The 18,131-nt window shown below is 39.2% G+C and overlaps 1 protein-coding gene across 5 annotated transcripts in view; it reads left to right on the forward strand.

Moving 5' to 3' along the window:
• Positions 1-18,131, forward strand: part of LOC149149675 (P-loop containing nucleoside triphosphate hydrolases superfamily protein) — a 358,770-nt gene that overhangs the window by 304,409 nt on the left and 36,230 nt on the right. For all 5 annotated transcript variants that reach the window (XM_089445854.1, XM_089445858.1, XM_089445855.1 and 2 more), the window contains 4 exons: positions 7,748-7,813; positions 8,018-8,073; positions 8,237-8,315; positions 8,574-8,633. In XM_089445854.1, coding sequence (XP_089301980.1) covers positions 7,748-7,813; positions 8,018-8,073; positions 8,237-8,315; positions 8,574-8,633 — 261 coding nt within the window. The remainder of the gene's footprint in view (positions 1-7,747; positions 7,814-8,017; positions 8,074-8,236; positions 8,316-8,573; positions 8,634-18,131) is intronic.

Raw genomic sequence — 18,131 nt, forward strand, 5'->3', positions numbered from 1 at the left:
CTTCACATTTTTTCACTTTAATTCATTTCACTCTTTTAGTCTCTGCACCTTTAGATATTCTACAGATAATTATCAGCATTTTTTTTAATTTCAATTAGGCTTTTTAGCTTTCAAAATTTTATTCTCATATAGACCTTTTGAATGATGACCTTGAAGAGCGAAGCATGAAGGGGACAGCTCTTTTTTTGTGAGTGGAATGGAGGTGAAGGGAATAGGTTGGATAGTGTTATGTACGAAAGGGATATGAAGCGCCACCTTAGTAAGTCAGCTAGTAGCACACCTTGACCATGGGAGATGACACACTTCTAAAGGTAAACTATGTCTAATCATAGTGAGATGAGACAAACCAATAAATTATACATCATGAAATCTTGGTAAATCCTACTTTAGTAAACATCACTATCACAACTCGTCAAAACTCACAACTCCATCCAATTCATATGTGTACATCATCAACAATTTGCATGGGAACATGCTTGCATCTGCCCTTTGAAAGTGAGGAAAACGTTTGATGTATCATGGTTGAGCCGACAGATTACGTGAACCTAGATGAGTAATCTGGATGAATCAGCAACAACTGTGGGCAAGGAGCTCCTATAGGCAGCAACATAACCCCTGTAAGAGTGTGTCTCTAAGGGTGTCACCTGAAGGGGCAACAACTCTTACAACATAAATCATTAACCAGAACGATGGAAATGGACAGAGAAGATTGCAAGCTTTGATCTTGAAATCATACACAGAAAAGGGAAAACAGTGTGTAGTGGCAAGATGCATGCCAGTGTTAATTCCAGAATGGCTAGACAACATTCAAACAAGGTAAGTAAAAAACTCAAATACTACTTCCATGATTAAAAATGTAGAACAAAACTAAAAATTTGTATGGAAGAGCAATATTCTTTGTTACAAAGGAAGGATCTGCCTACCAATGTCTTCAAAGTTTAAATAAGAGCATTAAAGGAATCTTACAAATCTCCTTTAGTAAGACATATGGTTTTTCAAAGCCTGCTATAATGTTATGCAATCTTTATACTGTAAGGGTATGCATAGATATTAGAGACATTTATAAATATGCAGCACAGTGCAAACTCTGCCAAGGAAATAAAACACACTGAATTAGAACCGGGATTATTCCATCCCTTACATATTCCACATAAAAAGATGGGAAGAAATATCCATGGTTTTCATAGAAGAATTGCGATTAGTATAATGGATACAACTAAGGAAATTGTAAACAACTTCTGTAAAGTAGTGTTTAAACTTTAAAATGCGCAGTTTTCATAAAGGCATAGTTAGTGATAGAGATACAAACTTGAAAAGTAATTTATAGGACTTTTATAAACAAAGCAAAATATCCTTAAATTTGAGTTCTTCTTATCATCCACAAACAAATAGGCACACAACTTAAAGGCATAGTTAGTGATAGAGATACAAACTTCAAAAGTAATTTATAGAAGGACTTTTCTAAACAAAGCAAAATATCCTTAAATTTGAGTTCTTCTTATCATCCACAAACAAATAGGCACACAAATTGATAATAAGTGCTTAGAGGCATATATTTGTTGTTGACAAACAAAGAAAATGGATCCATCAAATGTTGGTAAAATTTTACACTTCATAACATCAACTAAGATGACACCGTTTAAATCCCTATATAGATACGGACTACAAAATTTAAAAGACCATGCACTAAATATCAACGTTCCTGCAGTGAAAAATCACCTTGATGAGAACCACAGGATCATTGAAATACTGAAAGAAATGGTCATGAATGCAAAAAAAATGAGTTAAGTAACAAGCAGATCAACATAGACCTGAAAGAGAGTTTGAAGAAGGCACTTGGGTGTTTGTAAGACTTCAACCATACAAACAACTATCCATAACAAGAAAGAACAAACTGGCACCCAAGACGTATGGTCCATATCAAATCATCAAGAAGATTAATTCAATAACACATACTTGGGAACTGTGATGTAAGAGTTGCATCCATAATGTCTTCCAAGCATCTTGTCTAACGAAGATGATGGGACTATGCCACATGGTATGATGACCCTCATACATCCACTGATACAAAACTACGATTGGTACTTGGTGTCAACGACCTTGACAACCAAACTTCTCGAACAAGATACACTAACCGTCTGGCTGTTGTAGCATGCTCTCTCAGGTTCTCTTGGTCTTATCTTGAACAAACCTGCCCGGTCCTTCGGCTCCCAATCTGCAGCAATGCCAACCTGCATCTATCAATGAACCAGCTCCATTAGGTCACTGAACACGGCTCCAACTGCTCTCTAGCCGATCATTAGTCTTTCAATGCAATAGCACATAGAGATTCATATTGAGTTGTTCACAACTCTGTTTGTGAACAACTCTCAACTGCCCACTTCTGCTCCTCAGCTCCTTTGGGACTTCTTGCCTACTAGCTGCTCCTTAGTCCTTCAAGGACACAACACTTAGGGACTTCTTCCCATTAGTGTCTTCCTGTGTCTGCCTGCTATAATGTTATGCAATCTTTATACTGTAAGGGTATACATAGATATCAGAGACATTTATAAATATGCAGCAGAGTGCAAACTCTGCCAAGGAAATAAAACACACTGAATTAGAACCGGGGTTATTCCATCCCTTACATATTCCACATAAAAAGATGGGAAGAAATATCCATGGTTTTCATAGAAGAATTGCCATTAGTATAGCGGAGACAACTAAGAAAATTGTAGACTTCTGTAAAGTAGTGTTTAAACTTTAAATGCGTGGTTTTCATAAAGGCATAGTTAGTGATAGAGATACAAACTTCAAAAGTAATTTATAGAAGGAATTTTTTAAACAAAGCAAAATATCCCTAAATTTGAGTTCTTCTTATCATCCACAAACAAATAGGCACACAAATTTATAATAAGTGCTTAGAGGCGTATATTTGTTGTTGACAAACAAAGAAAATGGATCCATCAAATGTTGGTCTAATTTTACACTTCATAACATCAACTAAGATGACACCGTTTAAATCCCTATATAGATACGAACCACAAAAGTTAAAAGACCATGCACTAAATATCAACGTTCCTGCAGTGAAAAATCACCTTGATGAGAACCACAGGATCATTGAAATACTGAAAGAAAAGGTCATGAATGCAAAAAAAATGAGTTAAGTAACAAGCAGATCAACATAGACCTGAAAGAGAGTTTGAAGAAGGCACTTGGGTGTTTGTAAGACTTCAACCATACAAACAACTATCCATAACAAGAAAAAGACCAAATTGGCACCCAAGATGTATGGTCCATATCAAATCATCAAGAAGATTAATTCAATAGCACATACATGGGAGCTGTCATGTAAGAGTTGCTTCCATAATGTCTTCCAAGCTTCTTGTCTAACAAAGATGATGGCACTATGCCACATGGTACACTGACCCTCATACATCAACTGATACAATGACCCTCATACATCCATTGATACAAGACTACAATTGGGACTTGGTGTCAACAACTATGACAACCAAACTTCCCGAACAAGATACACTGACCGTCTAGCTAATGTAGCACACTCTCTCAGGTCCTCTAGGTATTATCTTGAACACACCTACTCGGTCCTTCGGCTCCCGATCTGTAGCAACACCAACCTGCATCTATCAATGAACCAACTCCATTAGGTCACTGAACACGGCTCCAACTGCGCTTTAGCCGATCATTAGTCCTTCAATGCAACAACACATAGAGATTCATATCGAGTTGTTCACAACTCCGTTTGTGAACAACTCTCAACTGTCCACTTCTGCTCCTCGGCTCCTTTGGGACTTCTTGGCTACTAGTTGCTCCTTAGTCCTTTAAGGACACAACTCTTAGGGACTTCTTCCCACTAGTGTCTTTCTGTGCTGGCCAATGAAGACACACTTAGGCCATGGAGAGCTGCCCACTTTTGCTGTAGATGCCCTTCTCTAACCAACACTCTAGGGCTAGTCAAACAACGCTCTTGACCTCCTTCTTTTGTCCTTCAAAGATCAATCCTGAGCTTCTTCAATTCTGCCTCTTCTAACAGCCCTCTTAGTCCTTCAGGAGGCTGTACATAGGGCTTGGGACAAGTCACTACAGCCCTCCTATAAACTGCTCCTTTGACCTAAGTAACCAGATTCGTCCTAAACCCCCTACAAATTCCGAATCCAGCGAATCCGACACGATTCGGTCCGGATTTGTGTCCAAATCATATGACACGTCGTGTCCTTTTCCGACACGTCGAATTTGAGGTCGTGTCATGATTTTCAAAAGCGTGTTGCGATTTTGGGAATTGTGTCCTGTTTCTTTGCTTCGAGTTGCAAATATAGACAAACCCATCCTAGGAGAGGTTTATGAGGGATGGGATTCCATGATTGAGTTTGTGAGGAGCATTATTCTACAGAGTGAGTGCCCTGAGTATGAGACATCAACAGAGGCCTTTTGCAATACCATACATGATATTCTTCTCAGCAGATGGGACAAGAATTGTACACCTTTACATTGTTTGGATCACTCATTGAACCCCAAATACTACAGCCATGAGTGGCTGAATGGTGGACCTTCCCACAGGTTCCCTCCTCACATGGATGGTGAAATCTCACAGGGGAGGAAAGAGGCATTCAGGCGGATTTATCAGGATAGTGCATTGCTTGCTGAGGTGGAGGATGCCTTTGCAGAGCTTTCCACTGGCAGTGGTCGATTTGGAGGTTATGATGTGATTAGAGACAGGGGGGCTAAGAAGCCCTATTCTTGGTGGGCAAATCATGGGGCAACAAGCCCTCCTCTTCAGCAGTTAGCCATGAGGCTCCTCTCTCAGGTGACTTCATCCTCTTGTTGCGAGAGGAATTGGCGCACATATGGGAATTTGAGTAGTGTGAAGAAGAGCAGGCTTGAGCAGTCCAGGGCAGAGACAATGGTGTATGTGCACACCAACCTTCGTCTTATTTACAAGCAGAGGGAAGAGTGGTTGAGGGGAAAGACAAAGATGTGGGATGTCTTTCCTAATGATATGGGTCTGGACACCATTGTTGAGTTAGCATTGGCCAACATGGATCTCAATGATCCAGTGCTATTTGATGACTTAGAGGGGTCAACCTCCATACCAGCAGATGCAGAGGTGACTATGGATACAGGGTAGGAGGAGGATGCAGAGGAGAGCAGTGGGGACCATGATGATGGGGACAATGATGCTGATTAATCCTTGAGGCTTGTATACCTGTAGTTGTTTTATATTTTCTATTTCTATTTTCCATTGGCATTGCACCAACACTACCTATGTAACACATTTTGATTTGATGACTTAATGAGAAAACTACAATTGTTAGTGTGTTTATCTTACTATCTTGTAGTTGTAAGTTGTCTTTCAGTTATGAATTATGAATCATGATTTAAATTTTTAATAGATTTATCATTTATGTGACCAGTACCACTGACATTTATTTGAATTTTGTATGTACTATGCATGCTAATAGCTATAGATGAAGATCTATGTTTGAAATCAATAAATTTGTATCATTAATTAAAATTTGTGTAAGAAATATCTAATTTTAATATATATATATATATATATATATATATTTTAATAGAATAATATAGAACAAATCCTAACGTGTCTTGTTTCGGGGGGTCAGCGTGTCCGAATCCTACACCACGAATCTTGAATCCTACGTGTCCCGAATCCCCGTGTTAGGTGACTTAGCTTTTGACTGTCCCAACTTCTGTCCAAATCTGGACTCTATCCTCTAGCAACAGTCATCACTATAAGAAGGCTAACATACCTAGTTATGCAGACTCCTACACTCCTTGCCTGTGGCTGTTCTACAATTCTGAGCACTTATTAGGGCACACGTCAGCCCTACCTTCTGCTGCAAGCTCTGTCTTGTTTCCTCCTTTTAGGCCTCCAAACCTCCACTGCTCCTTCCTGAAGTTGCACACTAGTTTAGGCCTATTTCTAAGCCTCTCGGCCCTCCCAAGAGATGGACATCTAGCTGCAATCTTTCCTGAAGTAGCTGCGGCCTAAAACAGAGACAAAGACTCAATCACATACTAGCACAAACAGTCCAGATCTCCTCTTTAAAGCCTTGATCTGCTGCCCATGTATCTTGTCCCTCCAAACAGTCTTGAAAACTTGGAAGACTATCCTCCTTTTCTTCTTCGCTGGAGTTCCTTCTACCTGTGGCCAAATCAGAGATCAAACTTGTGATATGTTGCTCTTGCCTTTATTTATATGCTTCTTAGGGTAGTCGACTAGCCCTTCCAAGATGGTCCTTTAACTAAGGTCGACTTGAATCTTCTAGCCTTTTTACCCACATAAACACATAAAAATTAAAATTTTCACTTTGACAATGGATCTCATGGTGCTTGAAGTTGCCCCTTGCTCCTTTAAGGGTGCTCTTTCATCTCTATGTGACAAGTCATCAAAATCTCTCATGGTTTTTGGCCCCACACCTTTGGGTGCAAAACCCCCGCACTTGGGTTCTTAACCCACAAGTGCTCTTGTGATGCCAATTCCTCCACAACCTTCTAGCCTAGGGTTTGAACTTTTGGAGTACCTCCCAAGCTACAAATCTCAACAACAATCTCAACTCTCTTTGTTGGATGGGGAACGGAATCTCATTTTAGATCAAGAAAGTATCCTAGCCACTTGGAAAAAAAGGCTTCGATCTAGTACACTGTACAATAACTCAATAGTTCATTAATTGAAACTTACTCAAAGAATATGCATCATGGGGGAATGATGTTTTTTGACAACATCCCATCATTGTTTTCCAAATAACATATCCTAGCAAAAACCCTAGGCAATCCCCTTCATTCCAAGGATGGTACCTACAGTAAGCCCTAGCTTCTTTAGGGCATAAGTCCAAGTAACAATAGACCTCAAACTTGTTACAACAGTATACTCCTTGAGAGCTTAACATGTTTCTTGCATGAATAGAACCTAGGTTCGAAGGATAATGCTGCTTCTCTTAATCACTCAAGCTAAACCCAATTGACAACAACATCCCATCCTTACTAATGCCCGAGGACAAATCATCCTTGAAGGGGGAGGCAATTTAACATACTTAAATATGTATGAAGGATAATCATAATATAAATAATAATACTATAACAGCAAGGTTCATACCCTTAACACTCTTGACTAGTCAATGGATATATATATTTACTATCATGAGAGTTGTTCTAAGCACATCGTTCTTTCATTTTTCAATATGTATTTTACACACATTCCATGTTATCTATATAATACTAAATAGCCATTCATGGCTCTTACAAAGACATATTCTTAAGACATGTGAGCGAAACATTCTCTACTATGGAACGCAAGTGTTCTTTGTCTATTCGTAGTATGCATATACATTCTTTACCATAGTGCAGATCTCTATTTCGAAATCATCTAAAATATGCCGGTGTAGATGTCTCTTAATTTCAAATTTAAATTCCTAATCGTTGTGTATTTTGATCCAATTTTAATTTGAGATCTCTTGAACAAATCAAAGGTGTGCTGTAAAAAAAATTCCAAGTCGATTTTTCCATTGTTCTGTGTTTCTTCTTTCAACATTTTAATTTTAGCAGCTTTTCATGATGATAAAATTGTTTATTGAACAATGCTTCTATGGTTTTTACAAATCGTTAACACAATACAACATATATTGAGTTGATTTAGATGACAATTGTCTGTGTTGAACTGATGGATGGTGCTTGTGATATAACATCTGTTAGTTTGATGTTTGATTGTTGGAATTTTCTCCAATTTGGATAGGATATTCGGGTTGTTTCAATTGTTGGAGGTCAGTCCATTGAGGAGCAAGGATTCAAATTGCGCCAGGTTTGTGAACAATTGCGCCTCTTAGTTTTGTTCAAAGAGATTAGACATTGTAAATATGAAGCTTGATTTTTGATGCTGCAAAAGTAATTGTTGTAAAGAAACCAAATCCTTTATTCAATTGTGATCCACTTTTGCATTATTAAAAAATCCTGGCTCTGGTTTGTTTTGCATGTAGAGGCAATTATTAACCTTTGAAAATGACAGGGGTGTGAAATTGTAATAGCAACACCTGGTCGTCTGCTTGACTGTCTTGAAAGAAGGTAATTATTATTTTCTGTTTTCATCTTTTGATGCTTCTCAGATGCTGAGATCGTCAGTGTTCCGATTTGAAACTATGGTCAGGAGTCAGCATAGGTTCTCTTGACTGGCAAAATGTTTGCAAATGAATGACCATTGAACCTTTTATTTCATAATTGCCTGCAGATATGCTGTCCTGAATCAATGTAACTATGTTGTTCTGGATGAAGCAGATCGCATGATTGACATGGGTTTTGAGCCACAAGTGAGTTCTTTAAACATCAAAAATTGAGGAAACGGAGTCAGACTGAAAGATGTTCTATATTATAGGATATAGCCATCTTTATGAATTTCAATTCAGTCATAGTGACTTATCCCATTAACTGATGGTTTATTTAAGATGAGATGCTTGCTTGATTTGCTTGTAAGTTTTTATTCGGGCAATGGGAGTCTGGTCTTCCTTTATAATTTAGTTTATTAGTTTCTAACTGAATTTCGAAGTTTATTTGGATCTTTTGAACAGGTTGTTGGAGTTTTAGATGCTATGCCTTCAAGCAACTTGAAGCCTGAGAATGAGGATGAGGTAAGAACGTTACATAAGAAGCTTAGTGAAGATAGACATGATGAGTTAGTATCTACCACCATACCAAATTTCTTGTGAAGCTTTTTTGACTTACTCTTCTATATTGTTATAAGTTATAGTACCAAAATATTATAGGAAGATTGAAAGCTTCAGAGTTTGAATCAAGCAAAGGAAGATAGAATTCAATACTTATCTATATACCAAAGTGTGAAATGAAAGCAGGAATGGTATGAGAAATGGGCCTAGAGAGGCAAATGAAATGGGAAACATACCCCACTGTGTATTGTATGCCATTGGAAATTGAAATTATGTTACATTTTTAGAGAACTTTTCTCTACCTTCTTCCATTATCCTTACCAGGGATGTTTGGCCTTGTTCTTTAGAGAGGAACAGGCCCTATGTTGCTCCACCAGATCTATTAGGTTGTTGATTGATTGCATCCTTCTTTATACCCATCATGGCTAGTGGGTGTATCAAGTGTTGTGCAAATATTGGAGATATTGGAGTGGATAGAGATAGATTAGCAGACAGTATGATCTTACTCGAGCTACCTCATGGTCAACTCATCATAACACTTCCAAACTGCAATACCTGATACAGGGATTGGTTATTTGCCCCATGCCCAACATAATTTTTACGGACAAGTGCATAACCAGATATCTCCCCTCTTCCTGAAGTTTGCATTGTGCAAATCTCTTGACTATATCCCTTAGCCCAACCGACTCCTCATATTCTGTGCCATTGGGCTTAACATTGGTGAGATAATAATGATCAGTGGGAATACAAGTTCCCCCTCTAGTTTAGACACTCCTATATTTCAATTTCTGCCTTCGGTGTGAAGTTGTGAACAATTGCTTTGAGCAGTTCTGCACTTCAGAAGGGTTCAATCTACTACATTTTGTCCCATACACTCCTCAAAAAATGATGTGGTTGAACAAAAGAACATATCTCTGAAGCAGATTGTCAATTGCATGATGCAACTCAAAGCTCTTGCTCAAAAATTGTGAGTAGAAGATATTGACTGTGCATGTTATATCCACTAACCAGTGTTGCACGAAGCGCACCCCCCCCCCACGGTTCCAAGCCCCGAAGCGCGTCCCGTACGGAAGCGCCTAGGAAGCTTGGCCGGAAGCGGCGCTTCCGAATTTAGAAGCGTCGCTTCGGCTTTTTTAGCCGCTTCCTGGAAATTTGGAAGCGTTGTACAGAAGCGCCGAAGCGCGCTTCGTACGGCGCTTCGAGCGTCGGAAGCGTGGCGCTTCGGAGGAGGAAGTGTGGAGCTTCGGAGGAGGAAGCGTACGCTTCCAGAAAAGGTTCCGGAAAAGCGTTTAGAAAATCGTTTTTTTTTTCAATTTTTTTTTTTTTAATTTTAGGTGAGTTTGGTTGTTGGGGGTGGGTCCACCTTGGGTTAGGGTGACGAATGAAGGCAAAAAAAATATAAATATAGCAGATGCTCCCATATGGAGAAAATAGAATTTCATATCCTATTCAAAATTCAGCAGACGTAACAGTTTTCAGGAATTCAGGATCAATGGGATTGTGGCATTTCATTAGATTATATCAAGTATGAAGGTATGCGATTAGCATTTAATCAAGAGCACCAAGCCCTATATGTACCCTAGTGTTGGTGGTGTTAATTGTTGAACTCCTTTGTCACGCGGCACGCCCTTAGCAAAAAATTACCTTTCAATCAAGTCAAAATCATTGATCAAACATGTTAAGTTTTTCTACCATATTTTAAGTCTTGAATTAGGTAGTTTGATCAAAATTGGGCAATGTTGACTAATATCCCTAGACAATCGAGGTAGAGGCAAAGGCTAGACAAGAGGAGAAGAATCTAGATTCTAGATCATTAATGTACAATGGATGTTATATCTATCTTGATTTATGCAAAAATATGCATGTTTTCATGTCTTCTACAATTAATTTGGTATTTGGGATGTTTGTTTTGAGTATAAATGCAAAAAAATATAAATATATATATATATATATAGCAGATGCTTCCGCGGACGCTTCGCTTCCTAGATTTTTGGAAAATGACGCTTCGGCGTCCCCGCTTCCAAAAAACGCTTCCGCTTCGTGCAACATTGCCACTGACTAAAGGTCCCTTTTTCATCACCGTTCACCTTTCCAGCTGTGGTTTGGTTTTATGCAATATATTGACTACTTTTACTTGTTTGCTACACAATTTTGAAAACATGCACAACCATGGACAACTTTACCATAAAATGATCTGTGGGCAGGCAGAAAAGAGAAGTCCTTCCAAATTGCCAGGCAGGGTGGGCACAGAATGTCTGTAATTTCTATGGAGAGCATTAGAATTCAGAACACCAAAAAAGCACAGAAGCTAAGGCACCAACAACTATCCATACACTGTTCAAAACAACCACTGAGTTGCTGAACAGAACACCAAAAACGCGCAGAAGCTAAGGCACCAACAACCATCCATACACCATTCAAAACAACCACTTGCGCTGCTGAAAGCTACAAGGGGGTTAGTGTTGAAATTCCCTTGTACCCCAGGTCTGGTCTGTGTCTACACTAGAACATAAACACACTGAAGATACTAAACTATAAGCACTTTGCACCGCGAAAAAATAACAGAAGTGAAATCAACAATAATACACAAGAATATATGGGCCCAAATCATATTTCTCAATATTCCATTAATAAGAAAACGCTAGAGCTCCTGTACCAGGGATCATGGCCCTTTACAACCCCTGATAAACACTAGTATACATAGTATACAGTAAGGTACAACTAGGGCTTGAGGTCGAATCCTTCAGACCCTCAATCTGCCCACAAATCAAAGACAATCCTCACAACTTAGTTGCTGGTTGAGCTCCCTTTTCAATCAGCCCTTTCAGTCTTGTTGTCCACAGAAGATCAGCTCCATTACTCCTGTCCTGGCTGTCCTTTGTCTCCAAGACTCTCGGGGGATGGCTCCTTTCAGTGCCCTGTACAAACAGCTGCTCCTAGTGGGACAATTCCTTTTTCTCACTGTACTTTACAGTAGGATACATCTTGCTGTTGAGTCCTTCCTCCAACAGACTTCACTTTTAGCCTAAGTCACCTGACACGGGATTCGGTATTCATAGGATACGGGGATTCGAGAGTCGGATTCGGACACATTGACCCCCCAGAACAGGACACGCAGGATTCATTATATATATATATATATATATATATATATATATATATATTAAAAATTAGATATTTCTTACACAAATTCTCATTAATGATACAAATTCATTGATTTCAAACATAGATCTTCATCTAGATGTTAGTTTTACTATTCAGTGTTTACAAAGTAACATTATAGCAATTAGCATGCATAGTACATACAAAATCCAAATACATGTCACATAAAATGATAAATCATGATTCATAAATGAAAGACAACTTACAAGATAGTAAGATAAAGACACTGACAACTGTAGTTTTCTCATTAAGTCATCAAATCAAAATGTGTTACATAGGTAGTGCAATGCCAATGGCAAATAGAAATAAAAAATATAAAACAACTACAGGTATACAAGCCTCAAGGCAATAGGTAGCCCTTGACTCGTGAGTCAACAATCCTCATGGTCATCATCAGAATCAGCATCAATGTCCTCATCATCATGGTCACCACTGCTCTCTGCATCCTCCTCCTCCCCTGTATCCATAGTCGCCTCTGCATCTACTGGTGTGGAGGGATGACCCCTCTAAAATATCACCATCATAAAATCTAACAGGCTCTAGCACTGGATCATTGAGATCTATGTTGGCCAATGCCAACTCAACACTGCTGTCCAGACCCATATCATCAGGAAAGACATCCCACATTTTTGTCTTTCCCCTCAACCTCTCTTCCCTCTGCCTGTAAATAAGACGAAGGTTGGTGTGCACATACACCATTGTCTCTGCCCTGGACTGCTCAAGCCTGCTCTTTTTCACACTATACAAATTCCCATATGTGCTCCAATTCCTGTCGCAACAAGAGGATGAAGTCACCTGAGAGAGGAGCCTCATGGCTAACTGCTGAAGATGAGGGCTTGTTGCCCCATGATTTTCCCACCAAGAATGGGCTTCTTAGCCCCCCTGTCTCTAATCACATCATATCCTGCAAATCGACCAATGCCAGTGGAAAACTTTGCAAAGGCATCCTCCACCTCATCAAGGGATGCTCTATCCTGAAAACCCGCCTGAATGCATCTTTCCTCCCTTGTGAGATTTCACCATCCATGTGAGGAGTGAATTTGCGGGAAGGTCCACCATTCAACCATTCATGGCTGTAATATTTTGGGTTCAATGAGTGAACCAAACAATGTAAAGGTGTGCAATTCTTGTCCCATCTACTGACAAGAATATCCTGTATAGTACCGCAGAAGGCCTTTGGTGATGTCTCATACTCGAGGCACTCACTCTGTAGAATAATGCTCCTCATAGACTCAATCATGGAATCCCATCCCTCATAAACCACTCCTAGGATGGGTTTGTCTGTATCTGCAAATCGAAGCAAAGAAATGATAGGGTCCATGATCTGAATAATTAGATCTACCCTCTCCCACCAAGCATCATCTAGCACTGCTTCCTTCACTCTTTTAGAGGCTACTTGATTTGTCTTTCTCCAAAAAGACCAAACTCAGAAATAGCCATGGCCCCAAGAGCGGTCTTGACTTCTCTCAACCTCTTCAACATCATGAATGAAGAGGCAAACTGTGTATCGACAATCTTCAACAATGATAGATTGTTGTACTCCTTGTAGATAGTGAGGGCATTTGTAGGATTTTGCACAAAGCTACAGATATGTCGTGCATCCTCAATAATGTTACCAATCCAAAGCACATCAAAAGCAATGGATTTCAGTGCTAAGTTCAATGAATGAACAATGCAAGGTGTCCAAAACACTTGTGGATATTTAGCTTCCACAATCATGCCATCAGCCTTGCAAACAGGTGCATTATCTGTAATGATTTGCACAAAAGAATCAACACCTACATCTTCAATAACTTTAATAAATAACTCATCCATAAATTGTGCATCCTTGTATTCTCCAAGTGTATCCATTGCTTTCAAGAAAACTGGACCATTCAAGGAAGACACCATGAAGTTGATGATTGGGTGTCGTGCTGATCTGTCCATCCATCAAAAACAATGCTAACCCTAGATGTTAGCCATGATGCTTTAATAGGCTCAAGCATTTTTTGCACCTCTTTTTTTGCCTTCGTCAACAATTTGGTTCTAAGCTTCTCTGAACCAGGAGGCACATACCATGATGGAGACCCGTGAGTTAGAGCTTGACACATCTCAATAAATAGAGGTGAGTGTGCAACATTAAATGATATGAAGTTTTGATAGAAAAAGAAGGCAATGGTGAGATTAAGCTCTTCCCGTTTCTCTTTTTGAAAAATCTTGTCCATTGGACCAAGTGAAATTGTTCTTCTTTTTGCTGCTTGTCCCTCAATAGAACTCTCAAATGGAAATTTGGTGGTGTCTTTCGTCAAAAATGGAAGGGGGTCTTCATTCTTGGTTTTTTTTTAATTTTGCAGCCACATTTGCCATACCAACAGTGAACTCCTTTTCCATTTCTTTCCTCTTTTGTAAAGGAACAACTTTACAAGCTCTAATTGCAAAGGTTGCATCTCCATTGCACATTGCCTCCTCCCTTCCCCTTGGTTCTTGTCCCATCCTCTCTTGTGATATTTCTCAATGGATATTTCCACAAGGGATATTTCTCAATGCTGTCTTTAGGTCCTCCTCTTCCCTCAACATTACTTGCAGCAGACTCTGATGATATTGGGGGAGGAGGGGCATCTCCAATGGAGACATTCTTCCCCTTCCTTTGCTCCCTAATTGCTGCCCTTGATTGAGCCATGAATGCTGTAAAAAAAATAAACAAAACATGCACAAATTTGTAAAAAAAATTCATATGCAAACTGTTGTAATAGAAATGCAAAAAAATAGAGATGAAATGCACTTACCTGGTGCTTGAATCTCCTTGTCGAATGCTCCACACCCTTAGCTCCTTGCTCCAAACCCTTAGCTCCTTGCCCACAACTCAATGTATGCAAAACTGAAAGAGAGAAATGGTAAATGACTGATAGAACAACGCTTTTTTATGCCCGCGGATTTCCCTTTTTTGGGATTCGAATCCCAAAATCGTGACATGTTGTGTCCTAACATGACACGTGCAGGATTCAATCGTGCCTTGTTAGGACACGACGTGTCCCATTATGGGATTTAGAATTTTAGACACGTAGCCCATTTCCAACGAATCAGGTTTCATAGCTTTTAGCATGATTGGCCCACTCCTTTAGGCCAAACCCTTCAACACTTGTATCTGCCCACCTGGCAAACACTTAGTCTTTCTGTCCAGACCCTGGCCACAACACAGACTTACTATCCAACCTTCCCTAGACCTCTGCAGCCCTTGTCCAGACTTCAGCCACCCTTTGGCTGTCCTAACCAGGGCCACTGGGCCACTGTCCAGCCCTTCTCCAAGCCACGACCACCTCTAATTTCTCCAGTAGATAACCAAATGCTTTGTTGGCTGCTACAGTAGCCCTAATCCTCCTTGGATCAGCCTCTTCTTTATATCTATACAAACGTGGCATATCACAGCTGCTTGTGGCCGCCTTTCTGTAGCCACGAACATCCTGCTTGAGGCCCCTTGATCAAACACTCGGATGCCCTTCTCAGGCCTGCAGCTGCTCGTGCCCCTGTGGCCTGCAGGATGAAGCCCTAACTGCGTCCTATCCTTCAGCTCCTTCTCAGCCTTCAAAGCAGAACAAAACAACCCTCAATACAACTCTTACCCGCACACAGAACTCAACTAGTCTTCATCTATTGACGGCAAATCCTTTAGTTCACCAAGACATACAAAATGCGGCCTCTCTCAGCTATCCCTTTGCTCCGTCCTTTTAGTCTGCGGCTCTCTAGTGCTCATTTCTCCACAAAAAAGATCATTCACTTGTGATTAGTCCTCTCCATTGGCCTCTGTATACTTTTTGTATGATTGATCTAGGAGATTTTCCATGTCATTTAAGAAACCCCTATTTCACAACTCAATCACAAATTAGATTAACAAATTACTTTTCTTGGTTCCAAACCCATTGCTTTGGGTCCAAAGCCTCAAACTTGGGTAACTTGCCCAACAACTTCCTTTTTGTGGGTTTTCGCCACTCAGAAGTACCTTCCAAGCTACCCAAATTTCAACAGTTAGTGAGGAATATGAAGGTGTGCTAGGTTGGTCAATAGTATATTGCTTAATGTGTAAAGTTATGGCATCATTAACTTAATGTCTTTTACACCCCTACTTTGTATATACTCTGGATGTACCTTATTTTAGTCCTATTGACATAATTAATGTGGTTGTTCATTGGACAATAAAATTATTTTATACTATTTATTAGGTATAGTCATCCATATCAAAAGATAGGATTCTTCAATAAAAGATCCTCCAAGTGACATTTATATTCATTAGGTAGGGCATTTTATCCAAGAGGGGTTATGAGACTACATTGACTAAGTTGGCCTTAACCAAATCTAAATATAATAATTGGGTCGGTCTTAGCTGAATGTAAGATAATGCCATTTTCAATAGAGAACACCCCAAATCAACTTTTTATTGCTAAGAAAAAGTATTCACCTTACAAATCTGCAACTAATTTCAAAAATCAACAATGGCTGTTTTGCCCTGGAAAACGTGTATAAATTGACTATTTCTGAAAGATGATCGATGCCTTGTCCTAGGAAATATGGGGTGAAGTGAAAACAAAACTTTCAAGGCAAAAGATAATATTCAAAATTTCACAAGTTCACGTACCTTAGAAATAAGCATTCAAACAGGAGCGAGCAATGCTAGATAGAATTCTTACCCACAAGTATGCTCATATTGGTTGCCGAAAGGTAATGATATGATCTTCATTATTAAAGTTGGAGAAAGAAAAAGTTCCAATCAAGTTGGATATAATCATACAAGTCAATACGCTCAAGGATATTGGGGGATACAAAAACACAAGTGCTTGCTAAAAAATTCCAAGTTCTTGGGAATCAAAAAGCAAGAAGTTGAGGGTTTTAAGGCAAGTAGAGCAAGTCATTGGACCTTATCTAGCTGTTAGAGAGTTGCTTCTAGTCAATTTAAGCCTAATACTCAAATCAACCTCAATTCAAGTCAAATCAAGCAAGGAAGAGCCGTTAGAGCTAGCCATTTGGCCTTTGTAATCAAATTTACTCCCTTTGGAAGAGACTTAGTCTCTGAGTTGTGAATGAAAAGTCAATTCATTGTTTTGAGGGAGGGTTTCAAACCAGCTATTGGAAGCAAAATTATATAAGGCTCGTTGTTGTGAAAATGTGAGATCAGCATGCCAAAATAACTTCATTTGGTACAAACAACTTGTCTTGTAGATTGGTTTTTATATTCTCTTCTTCTTGGCTGTTGTTAGATATTGTGCTTGTAACCCCCATTTTAACAAGGTGATTCCTTACTTTTGGGAGCAATTGTGTCTTTCTCACTAGGCCTTGCTCAAGAGGCACTTCTTTAGAGAGGAGAACCAGGGCTAAGTATTTCTTTTCTATCAAGTAGGGATGCTTAATTTGATAAAACTGTCAACTTCCAGAATTTGACATATGACTTGCCTGCATGGTTGGTTAGCATACTTCTTAATTGCAAGAATGTGGCATTCAATACTACAAAGATAAATGTCAATCAAACACTGCCACACTCATTGCTCCTCATGCTAAAGCTTGGGTCATCAAGCACATTAAATCTGAAAATTGAGCAATTAATTAGTTGGTGAAACATTTCAAGAGGATCTTGGAACATGTCGGTAAAATCAAGGATACAACAGACCATGGTTGCAGGGGACCCCACCCCCCCTGTCGAATCTAATCCTGGAGCGTGCTCCGGGCGGGAGTGCATCGAGAGTGACCCTAGGAGTGTGCTCCCTAAAAAAAATTTGAAGCAAACAAAGTTCCTTCTACAAATTAATTACTTGAGAAGACTTGGAATATAAAGATATCCATGAGGATACAAATATTATATATTAAATATGAAATGAGAATGAATAAGAATGAATGATTACAATGAGAACAAGAGGCTTGCTTATATACCAAGCGTCTCTTCATGAAGAGTCATGTCTCATTTAGACATGCCTCTTCAACCTAATTTCTAATTAACTAATCATTATTTATGATTATTATTGTTTACATTATTTTACATTATTTATATATATTTTATTTGTAACAAAATTCCGCTCCCTGCTTTTTAAGGAGTGATAGAGGGAGCTATTACAATTTTTTTTAGTGTGGCATCCTAATGTTCAATCCTATGGCCCTAATGTTGATATGCAGTTCATGGTAATGTTAAATTCTTAAAGTAATTGCTTTATCTTTCATTTTCATCCTTTTACTTAAATTTTTCACATTACCATGAAATGTCTCAGGATGTTTGAGAGTTGTTTCGACCTCATTGGATTTCATATGGAGAAAGTAGGATTTTAAATCTCACTCAAAATC

This window comes from Pinus tabuliformis, chromosome 9 (genome assembly GCF_031772625.1).
Source record: "Pinus tabuliformis cultivar Carrire ecotype Pingquan chromosome 9, CPIR1, whole genome shotgun sequence".
Lineage (NCBI taxonomy): Eukaryota > Viridiplantae > Streptophyta > Pinopsida > Pinales > Pinaceae > Pinus > Pinus tabuliformis.